General features: G+C 35.9%; 1 protein-coding gene across 3 annotated transcripts; it reads left to right on the forward strand.

Annotated features, from left to right (window-relative positions):
- Positions 1-4,172: 4,172 nt before the first annotated feature.
- LOC134841656 (uncharacterized) lies at positions 4,173-10,904 on the forward strand. Of its 3 annotated transcripts, XM_063857690.1 has the most exons (6): positions 4,173-4,335; positions 7,759-7,992; positions 8,230-8,546; positions 8,717-9,247; positions 10,303-10,366; positions 10,487-10,904. In XM_063857690.1, exons 1-6 carry the CDS (start codon positions 4,188-4,190, stop codon positions 10,819-10,821), a joined length of 1,629 nt encoding a protein of 542 aa, XP_063713760.1. In that variant the 5' UTR covers positions 4,173-4,187; the 3' UTR covers positions 10,822-10,904. The 3 variants fall into 3 exon arrangements, with proteins under 3 accessions (XP_063713760.1, XP_063713761.1, XP_063713762.1); XM_063857691.1 differs by lacking the exon at positions 10,303-10,366 and having other exon boundaries at positions 10,487-10,743; XM_063857692.1 differs by lacking the exons at positions 10,303-10,366; positions 10,487-10,904 and adding an exon at positions 9,704-10,277.
- The last annotated feature ends 363 nt before the right edge of the window (positions 10,905-11,267 follow it).

Below are 11,267 nucleotides of genomic sequence, written 5' to 3' on the forward strand. Positions count from 1 at the left end.
GTGAGATCAGAAAAACGAAAAAAAAAAACTTAAATCCAGCTTAGGGCTAACTTTAAAAAAATGACCAAGTTAAACTTCGAGTTTTTGAACATTGTTGGTATCGTTGAAAATCCTGATAACACATTCTTTCAACCCGATAGTCTTGAGTTACCCAAAAAACAAGAACAAATCAAAAAAACGCCAAAAAAATCAAAAAAAAACTCGTTTGAGTTCGAACTTTACAAAAATGTTTGGTTCAGTGAAAGGAGCGATAGGGTAAATATATCTTGCTGGTTCTTTCAGGTTACAATCATAGATGTCTAGCACAAACATAGCAGTCAATTTGACTCGAATAACAGTAATATTTACTCATAGAGCTGATGTGGGCTCAGAAAAACGAAAAAAAAACAGCTAAGGTCTTCTAAGAAAGTTTTAAAAAATGTTTGACCGAGTTATATTTCGAGTTTTCAAACAATATGGGTATCGTTGGAAAGCCTGATAACACATCTTTTCAACCCGATAGGCTTGAATAATCCAAAGAAATGAGAACAAATCAGAAAAACGCCAAAATTACGAAAAACCTCAAAAACCACCATTTCTCAGGGTCACTTTGGGTTACCCAAGCGGCCTTTTCGTTTGGAAGAGTTGTCATATAAGTGTGTTTTTGTCTTTTATATTACCATACAAAGTTATTTGTATATCATAGATACCTTTATAACACACTTTTTTGTATGTATTTACTTAGTATTTTTGACTGTTTTCCATTGTTTTTTTTTGTGTTTTTTTTGAGAATTTTAGTAGAAATTGCAATTTTAAGTGTAAACGAGGTTAATCGACTCATTTCTAGGTTTGCCTCTCTGTTCCATCAATGTTTTTGCAACATTTGTCTTAAAAAAATTTTTTTCCGTTTTTTTTTGGTTTTTTTAAACTTTTTTTAGGTTTTTTGAGGTTTTTCGATGTTTTGGGGCTTTGTGCCAAATATTTATGGGTTTTGAGCTCATTTGAGAAATGGCGGTTTTTGAGGGTGGTTTTTGTGAACATGGTGGTTTGTGAGGGTGGTTTTTGTGAACATAAGCACCTTGGCGCATGGTGGTTATCGAGCGGCCTTTGTTCACAAAAACCACCAGGCGCAGGACCTGGAAAATTGCGCCGTCTCCGCCTTGTTCTAGAATTTTGTTTTCTGAACTCACTTGCGTCGATTACAGTTGAAAACATTTTTTGTTTAGTTGTGAAACACCGCTAATTCCTGTTTGATTTATTAAACAGGTATTATGAAAACGTTTTTTTTTTTTTCAGATGAGATCTGTTTTTTTTTTTTTTTTTTTTTTTTTGAGACGCTTTTTCGAAAAATTCGCTTTCCCAAAAAACTACCCGTCAGATTCTCATAAAAGTGGTACCAATGGATTCAGTAGCGTTTCACCTACCTGCCTGCATGAAATTTAGGGCAATTTTTACCCTACCCCACCCCCTACGGTCTTAGAAAAGCTTCACAACTCGGTACTTTTTTCACTTTTTGCCCATTTTTTCGGAAATTATCGATTTCCTCAAAAACTACCCATCCAGATTTGGAATTAAGGGTTTAATCGATAGACCAGGTTGTAGGAAACTCCCCCGCACAAGCGGTTGGTCCTTAACTTGCCTAGGGGAAGAGCTATAGACTTGGGAAAAGTCACTTTTTTGGCCTTTTTTCAAATCTTTCCGATTTCCTCAAAAACTACCCGTCCACATTTGGGATTAAGGGTTTAATCGATAGACCAGGTTGTAGGAACCCCCCCCCCCCTTCACAAACGGCTCGTCCCTAATTTGACTAGGGGAAGATCTATACACTTAGGAATAGTCAATTTTTCGGTTTTTAGGCCATTTTTTCAAACTTTTTCGATTTCTTCAAAAACTACCCATTCAGATTTGGGATTAAGGGTTTAATCGATAGACCAGGTTGTAGGAAACTCCCCTGCCCAAGCGGCTGGTCCTTAATTTGTCTCGGGGAAGAGCTGTACACTTAGGAAAAAAAATTTTTAAAGTTTTTTGGCATTGGAACAAAGATTCAATATACTTATTGTGTGTATTTTTTAGACAATGGAATCCGCTATGCTTACGTTTTCTCGCTTTTGCTTGGTGCTATTGGCTTTGTGTTGAGTTTTTTTGTATGGTTCGAAGAAGTCCAACGAGAAGTTCCACGAGTTACGCTAGTTCTCTTTAATCAGGTCGGTTTGTTCCAGAACGTTTTTGTGATGTCAGTTATAGTCAACATATTATAGTCATATTTGCAATGCTTGGACAAATTTTAATTAATTCGAAAATTAAGGAGTCGTTAAAAAATTTGTATAACGTTTTTTCTGAAATAACCAAACAGGTCTCTCCAGCTTCCAGCTGGGCCCCTATTGTCTAGGGAAACACCTATGGACTTGAAAAGTTCCCTCATGAAAACTTTTTACCAAAGCGTTACCAATGAATGCATAAGCTTCTCTTTCACTTTTTTTTGCGTAGGAAGGGCGCTATCGACTTGAGAAACCTGAAATTTTAAAACAATTTTAAAATAATCAATATTAAAATAATCAAACAGGTCTCTCCAGCTTTCAGCTGGTCCCCTAGTTTCTTCGAGTCATTCAAAATATAATGGGCTGCGGTCGATCAAATTTTCATTCGGCTGAGTCCGTTCAAAACTAATTGGCTCGCTTCAAACACTGTCGAACACTTTATCCTTTGGTCGAGTCGGTCGAAACATAGCCAGCTTGGGTCGAGCCGGTCGCAACATAGTTAGCTTACAACAAACACAATCGAAGCCATTTTTTCTTTAATCAAGTCGGTCAAAACATAGCAAAATTGGGTCCAGTCTGTCAAAACATAGCCATTTTTAAACGAACCGGTTGAAACATTACCATTTTTGGTCTGTTTCAATGATATTATATTTTGGCTTTTTCTATTATATTTAATGGCTGCCCAGGTTGAGGTTTTTGAAAGGTGATTTGACAGAAACAGTCCAATGATGTCCGAGTGTCGTTATAGTTTAGGACTCTTCTGCTATTTCCCGATAAAGTCGAACAATGTCTGGTAAAGTCGAACAATGTCCAGTATAGTCGAACAAAGTCGAACAATGTCCGGTAAAGTCGAACAAAGTCGAAAACGGACATCGTTCGTCTCGAAAAGTCAAAATCTGACATCGTTCAACCATTTCGGTTGAATTCTGAGTCGAGCACCTCAGCCCGGTATGGAATTGTAAAATGTAAATTTTGTTTGCTTGAAAGAAAAATAAAATTTCCCAATTTTTTTTTCATATTTGATTTTTTTTTCTATGGAAAACGAGTAATTTACATAATTATAGGACATTAGTACCTAATTGGAAATCTTAACAATGCTAAATGGTGACAGATTCCAGAAAAGGTCACTTATATCAAACCATTTTCGAGAGAAAAAAGTTGAACGAAATTTCTACTTTTTCGTTCTTGGTTGCTTCTCCTTTACTTGGATTTGAACGGATTTGTTTTCGCAATTTGTTCTCATCCTCAGAAAAAATGATTAAAAAGTTTTCACAAGTGATTTTAAGTTTTTATTAACAGGTTTGCAAAAAATTTGGCGAAAATGCTTGTCATACAATTATCATATATGGAATTTGTATGGTAAGCACTTTTTGTAAAAAAAAAATTTAAAATCAGTTTTTTTCCGTTTCCAGTCTGTTGAACTGTTTTCAAAAAGCCGCAGAAATTGTTCAATTTTTAATTTCTATTGATTTTAGAAAATGTAGGAAAATTGTATGGTAAGCATTTTCGCCATACACTTGATGTATGGAATTGTATGATAATGGTTTTTGTTGTATGGAATTGTATGATAAGAATTTTCGGTGTATGGAGTTCAACCCGGGTACACTGGGGAAATAACTAACCAAAAACAGTCTCATATACTCGCAAACTTTGCAGTGCTGTTAAATTTTGTTAGCAGTGAATTAGATTATTTTTTTGTTTATCTTGGAATGTATTTCTAGTGTTCTGTCTGAAATAGCTAATTTTGTCAATTAGTAGTTAAATTTAATTGATTTGTAATCCGATATTTTTGTATGATTTATTTACTCTGGAATAGATTATTAATCTTCTGTTTTATTTTGCTTACAGAGAAGTTATAGAGACCTCCTCAAAGGTTTCACAGTGATAATGCAATTATAAAGTTGTCGACACTATTTCTGCGGTTTTTTCAGGACATGTAAATGTTGTAAGATGTTGGAATTTAATGCGAATGAGAGCTACCGACTGAGCATTTGTGTGGATAAATCTGTCTTCTCGACTATCGAGTCCGCACAGTGTGATGTGCAATTCTACCTTGTTAACTCACTGCTGTCGAAATGTCTTGGAACGTTCACGCTTGGTTAGTCATTTCGTATAACTCAGTTACTGCATTGAAATTTTCTGATATTAATTAAAGGTTCCGCGTAGCAGACAAGAAGTTGTTGTTGCTAGGAAGCCTTGTTCATGTAAAAGTAATTAATTTTGACTTCACTGGAATTAACACTGAGGAGCTTCCGAAAGAACGATTTATCTCGCAATCAAGGGAGCAACAGCAGCTTGCCGACAAGGGTTGACCAATTGGAATTCTCTTTTCATTTTCAAGGCTTTGTTAGTTATCATTGCATTTTTACCCTTGTGATAAGCAAGGGTGTTGCAATCGGCCACAAGGCTTTTTTCCGTAAATAGTTTTCTTCACAGAATCGTCAATTTTAGTAGGAATGTTAGATTTCACCCGCAATAGCTGACATGATCAATTTCTTGAAATTTAAAATAAATTGACCACCATTTAGTTAGGAATTAGGTGGAGTCTGTTTTAGGGAATATATATTCTTTTCAAATACTTTTTTTTTCGGGTTCGTGCTTTTCGTCGGTTCATTTTTCGTTATATTTACTGCAATTTTTATTATCTGATACGGTTTTGTTAATCATTGCATTGTTACCCTTGTGATAAGCAAGGGTGTTGCAATCGGCCACTAGGCTTTTTTCCGTAAATAGTTTTCTTCACAGAATCGTCAATTTTAGTAGGAATGTTAGTTTTCACCCGCAATAGCTGACATCAATTTTTTGAAATTTAAAATAAAACTACCATCATTTAGTTAGGAATTAGGTGGAGTCTGTTTTAGGGAATATATATTCTTTTCAAATACTTTTTTTGTTCGGGTTCGTGCTTTTTGTCGGTTCATTTTTCGTTATATTTACTGCAATTTTTATTATCTGATACAGTTTTGTTATGGGCATATTTTCTAAAGCATGGGTTTTGGTTCGATTTAAACAGTTTTTACTAAAATTGAAGTTTCTGTAATTTGTAATATTACCAAGTCTGATTTTGAGTAGATTCATTTTTTTAGTAATTGATTTTGTCTTATGATATCAGTTAATTTTCTTTTCACACTTTCATTTGTTTCGGTACGGATGGGTCGTAAAATTTCGCAACACTTTCTAGATCAGTATATCTTTTTTTTTTTCGTTTCATTTTCTCTTTTTTCAGCTTTAAGTGTTTGGTTTTTCATACACCCGCTTAGAAGCCTCTTTCTGTGTCGTTTCAAGAGGAAAAAATTTTTATCTAAATGTTTTGAGGTGGACTTTTACGTTTTTTTGAGCTTTTAATAAAAGATTTTTTAATCAGCGCAACGTGTTTTTGCTCACTTATTTTCTTTTCGGCTTTGTTACTGCTTTTTGAGTTTTGTTTTGATGCTTATAACGATTGCGATCAGCAAGCATTGTTAAATCGGAATCTAGACGTTTTTTTTCGGATTAACAACTAGTTGATGAAAATCAGTTGAATCACTTATCACTGGAACTCAAACCGTTCATGTGTTTAATTATTGAGTTTCGATGTTAGTATTTGAAAAGCAACAGCAGTTTTCACCCGCAATAGCTGACATTATCAATTTTTTGAAATTTAAAATAAAACTACCATCATTTAGTTAGGAATTAGGTGGAGTCTGTATTAGGGAATATATATTCTTTTCAAATACTTTTTTCACCCGCAATAGCTGACATTATCAATTTTTTGAAATTTAAAATAAAACTACCATCATTTAGTTAGGAATTAGGTGGAGTCTGTTTTAGGGAATATATATTCTTTTCAAATACTTTTTTTGTTCGGGTTCGTGCTTTTTGTCGGTTCATTTTTCGTTATATTTACTGCAGTTTTTATTATCTGATACAGTTTTGTTATGGGCGTATTTTCTAAAGCATGGGTTTTGGTTCGATTTAAACAGTTTTTACTAAAATTGAAGTTTCTGTAATTTGTAATATTACCAAGTCTGATTTTGAGTAGATTCATTTTTTTAGTAATTGATTTTGTCTTATGATATCAGTTAATTTTCTTTTCACACTTTCATTTGTTTCGGTACGGATGGGTCGTAAAATTTCGCAACACTTTCTAGATCAGTATATCTTTTTTTTTCGTTTCATTTTCTCTTTTTTCAGCTTTAAGTGTTCGGTTTTTCATACACCCGCTTAGAAGCCTCTTTCTGTGTCGTTTCAAGAGGAAAAAATTTTTATCTAAATGTTTTGAGGTGGACTTTTACGTTTTTTTGAGCTTTTAATAAAAAGATTTTTTAATCAGCGCAACGTGTTTTTGCTCACTTATTTTCTTTTCGGCTTTGTTACTGCTTTTTGAGTTTTGTTTTGATGCTTATAACGATTGCGATTAGCAAGCATTGTTAAATCGGAATCTAGACGTTTTTTTTCGGATTAACAACTAGTTGATGAAAATCAGTTGAATCACTTATCACTGGAACTCAAACCGTTCATGTGTTTAATTATTGAGTTTCGATGTTAATTTTCTGCTTAAGCTTTTTCGGCTTCATGGTTGTCGACTTAATTTCTGTCGGTTTAGTTTCCAAATTTTGAAGTCTTCTTTGAACACGCTATTTTTTGATTTTTTTAAACAAAAATTCCGGCTGAGTTGCAGCTAATCGGCCGTCGGCTTTTTTTTCAGTCGACTTATTTTCCTATTTTTTTTCCTCTAAATGTCCGGCAGTAGTTTTGATATCGATAAGACTCGGTCACCATTTTTTGAATGCCCATAATGAACCCCGCTGTGACATGTTGGAAAAAAATTTACTAAATTTTAACCCAGAATTTTTTTTTAATTATATTTTTTGAGTTAAAATTTCCTGTGCCTGGGTCAATTGTAAGCTTATTTCAAGTTCTGTTGGTTAATATTTGCGCGCCATGATGCTTTCATCCTATAATTGTTGTATCACTTGTGGTTCGAAGCTCAGCTTCACCTCTGTGTTTAAGGTTCAATTGTTTTGATCTTTGCATTTTTTCCTGAATGATTGTTTTTTCAAGAGAAAATCAAGACAATTGTTTAAAATCTTTTGGTAGATCAGTTTTTTTGGAATCAATGAATTTTTTCTACGGCTGCATCTCTTTTTTTGGTTAATTTGTCATGCTATGTATGTGTTTTGCCGCAAGCAATGCAAATCCTCGCTTCGCGGCTGTTTAGAAATTTTCTGAAGGTGCAGCTAATTCAGTTTTTTAATTTTTTTCTTTTAGACTTGCCGGTTCAGCTGCAAGTAGTGGTTTTGATTAGTTTTTGTAACGCAAGTGTTGCAAAGCTCTGCTTCGCCGTTGTGATCATTTTCTGTTCTGCTTCGCTAAATGATGTTAATGTTAACAAATGACGGTAGTTAAAGGGCTGATAGTTGACATCATAAGTGTTGTGACCTTCTCGGCTAAAGTCTCTTCAACCTTAAACCAATAGTGATATGCATTTTTCGAATTGCAGTCTTACATTTGATAATGTTAAGATGCGAGTTTGTTTTAGGTCCTCCAATTGCATCTGGTGGGTCGCTTCCCCAGTCGCACTCCCATCCAGGAAATCTGAGGCAGAATTCGCAAACTGAACTGCCCCGTGGATCTGGACCAGCCAGTAGAGTTAACATAGCATCTACGAGTGGTCAGCTGAATGGCACTGAGATCGGGATGAGTTCGTTCAATCCGGCCGCTTTTCTCAGCGAGAACTACCGCAGAGCAGCCGAACACCACCTAAGAGGCAAAGGTGGGTTGGGCAACTACTGTTAGATCGATTCTCAACAGTTTGAACACGACTCATATAAATTAATCCGCGGTGGATCGGTGTTTCTAGAATCATTGAATCTGAAAACGGTTACTTTCAAATTTGTTTCTATGCCTGATTATTTTTTCATATTGTATGATTGGATGCAATTAGAGTACATATAAAATATTCTCAAAATAACTGAGAAAGTTTTGATTTCCTTGATGTTTTCATTTCTAGTCAGACAATACAGAGCGAGAGGGGGAAAGAGTATGCCTCTTAAAAGACGAAGAGTCAACAGCAGCGTTGGTTTGGCGTCAACTTCATCGGTCCAACAATGCCCAGTTGAGGAGAGCGTCAGATCAACTACGCCTCCCTATGTCGCTTCTGTATCATCGTCAGTATCCGCTCCTTCCGCAGTTTCTCCTCAGAACAGGAGTCCCTCTATCAGAGGAAGAGTTTCCAGGTCGCCGATGAAGGTACCCGGAACCCCACCGTCAGTGGCTGGGAGTAGTAGTCAACCTAGGAAGTTGCCTAAAAGTGGTCCAAAGACTCAGGTACCTGTTTTATTTTATCGAGATTTAGCTCCTGGATTGTCCTGAGTGTTAGGTTGAATCAGCGAGTAGTTTATGAAACTATCCTAGTGAGATATCCAGGCAAACATTTGTGAAGCTTTAATTTTCCTTGGAAAGTTGAGTCTTAGTTAATTTTTCATTTTCCCCTTCAGGTTAACTTGGTCAGTGACGACGAAGATTTTGAGATCCAGGAGATAGGAGCGCCGCGCGACAAAACTACCCCAGACGGATCAAGCTATAGCAGACAGCAATCATCAGTGACATCAATGCCATCACAAATGTCGCATATCCAGAATACACCCACTAAAACTGAGAGGATTCTCCATCAATCGATTAATCTACTAGGTGATCATCCAGCGAGACGGGTGGTGAAACTACCATCCAGTGGAGACGAATTACAGCAATCTTTGCATGACGTCGCAACATCAGAAGGATCGAGATTTCCTCCTGTCGACTCCGTTGAAGAAGAACTGACGTTGGAATCATTTGGAGGAGTAGGTTTATCGGGGTTGAAGTCAGAAGCAGAAACTGCCGGGTTAAGCAGTGGGTTACCTTCAAGTGTCGCAAACAGTAGCGGAGCAGATACTTTATATCTTCAGAGTCACATCGAGAATTTGGCCAGTCACCTTACTGGCTCGCTTGAAGAGCCATGGGATAGTCACTTGACGCCATTTACAATAGAGGTCAGCAGAGATGATTAACGAAGACACTCATTTAGGTTGTGTGGTTTTACTTCCAGGAAAAACTTGAAATTTGTTCTTGCTCGAGTTTGATTTTTTGAAAATTCATTTGCTAAGAAGGAGGCTAAATTACTCTCTCCAAAATGATAAGGGCAATTTGCGTCACATTTTGTGAGTGACTTGTTCCAAAAGTGAATTTTACTTTTGAGATCTCTAGACGCAATAAAAAATATATCTATTCACTATTGATTCAGTTGATCAAATTGGTTTGTTTTATCAAATTGGTTTGTTTTTATTCGAAATTCGAAAGTAAGTAAATTCGATTTTCTCAAAGAGCAAGTCAGTATTTTTTTTTCTGTTGCTTGCGTTGATTGACTCTTTTCCAACTTTCTGTTGGCCATGTTCTTTAAGAATCTATATGCTTTAATGGGACCAATATACATGCAGTTTTTTTGTTAGTTTTCTGTGCTGGAAAATGTTGCCTCGCCCTCAAGCAACGAGCACGGATCATGCTGGGTCTCGGACATCTAACCGATTAAGACGCGGAGACGTAACCACTTCACCACGCTCCCGAAGCTTAGAAAAGTTTAGAAAAAAAGTTACAATAATATTGGAAAATGAACTTCATAAGATTTTCCAGCGTTTTGTTTTTTTCATTTTTGAGTGATTTTGTTTCACCTTTTAGGAAAGATCAGAAGTGAAGTTAAATGGTGTAGCAATCGATATGTTAATCAATCAGTGGTCGGAAGTTACCTTTTGCAAATGTTAAAAATAAATAAGGGCGGCGTAAAAATAGCGCACATTTTTCATTCGAAAAACTGATTGGAAAGGAATAATCGGGGAAATCATATGGGAGTGTTGAACGCTCCATAGTAGTCTTGAACCTGGTTCACCATTTTTGTTACGAGACTGCGATAGCTTGTAACTCAAATCAATGGCCCATTGAAATACTAAATGGGCTATCAATTGAACTACAATTGACCAATAAATGGTGCTGAACTATCGAAACGAACGGCCTTAAAACTACTAGTTTTAAAGTGAGGTTTTTACTTTTTTAGAATTCAGCTAATAATCAACGAAACTCAAGAAGTGCGGAGTCAATCACTCAAAACATCCGTCAAGGTAATTATTAAAAGTTTGAAATATGTATCAAAGGGAATACATGATCAATGCTTGGCGGCTCAGAAAAGTCAACTTTTCTTCTTGTACTCGTCTTTCTTCCTTCAAAAGTTCTGTTTTTAGATATTGCATCAAACGATACATCTCCAATTGGACTACAAGGGTCGCGTTTTAAGACTCCACCTCTACCACAATCACAACTTGAAGTTGTATCACTTGACAGTAGCCACACCAGTGCGTCTATTGGATCGGAAAATTTCGAAGTGACGTCATCGGTAAAAGATGTTGTGACATCATCAGAAAGTATCACAATGACGCCATCGGGAAGTGATGTTGTGACGTCATCAGGAAGAGTTGTGACAGAGAGGGAGTTGGTTAGTTGTGAGCTGTGTGAGTACCAGACGCCGTCTCTGAAAAGATTGAGGCTGCACTACACACATGTCCACAAACTCAGTTGAATCCAACTAGCAAAGTCGCGATACTATTCGCTTCCTAATTTAATTCTGTCTAGTCTAATTTAATTCTATATTATAAATACTTATCCATGAAATTGCAAAAACTTCAGTAGCGAGCAAATTTTGCACATTTTTCAATTGTTTTTCTTTTAGGCGCTTGTTTCTTTGGCTCGGGTGTTTTTTTAAATATGACAAGTAAGCGTCAAAGTTTATGATTAAATTTTAAGCCTACTAATAAAGAAAATATGCTTGCTCGTTTAGAGGAAAGTTTTAAGGCAAATTAAGCTCTTCAATGGCAAAATTGCAAATGGCGCGAAAATTTTTTTGATGACTTTTATCTTTGAACGTAGTTGTGAGTTGTCCAGCTGCTTAAAAAACAAATTACTAAACCCAGTTTTCTCAAATTTGGTTGGTTTTTATCTCGGAAGTGTCAATCATAAACGATTCTA

This window comes from Symsagittifera roscoffensis, chromosome 3 (assembly GCF_963678635.1).
Source record: "Symsagittifera roscoffensis chromosome 3, txSymRosc1.1, whole genome shotgun sequence".
NCBI classification, from domain to species: Eukaryota; Metazoa; Xenacoelomorpha; order Acoela; family Convolutidae; genus Symsagittifera; species Symsagittifera roscoffensis.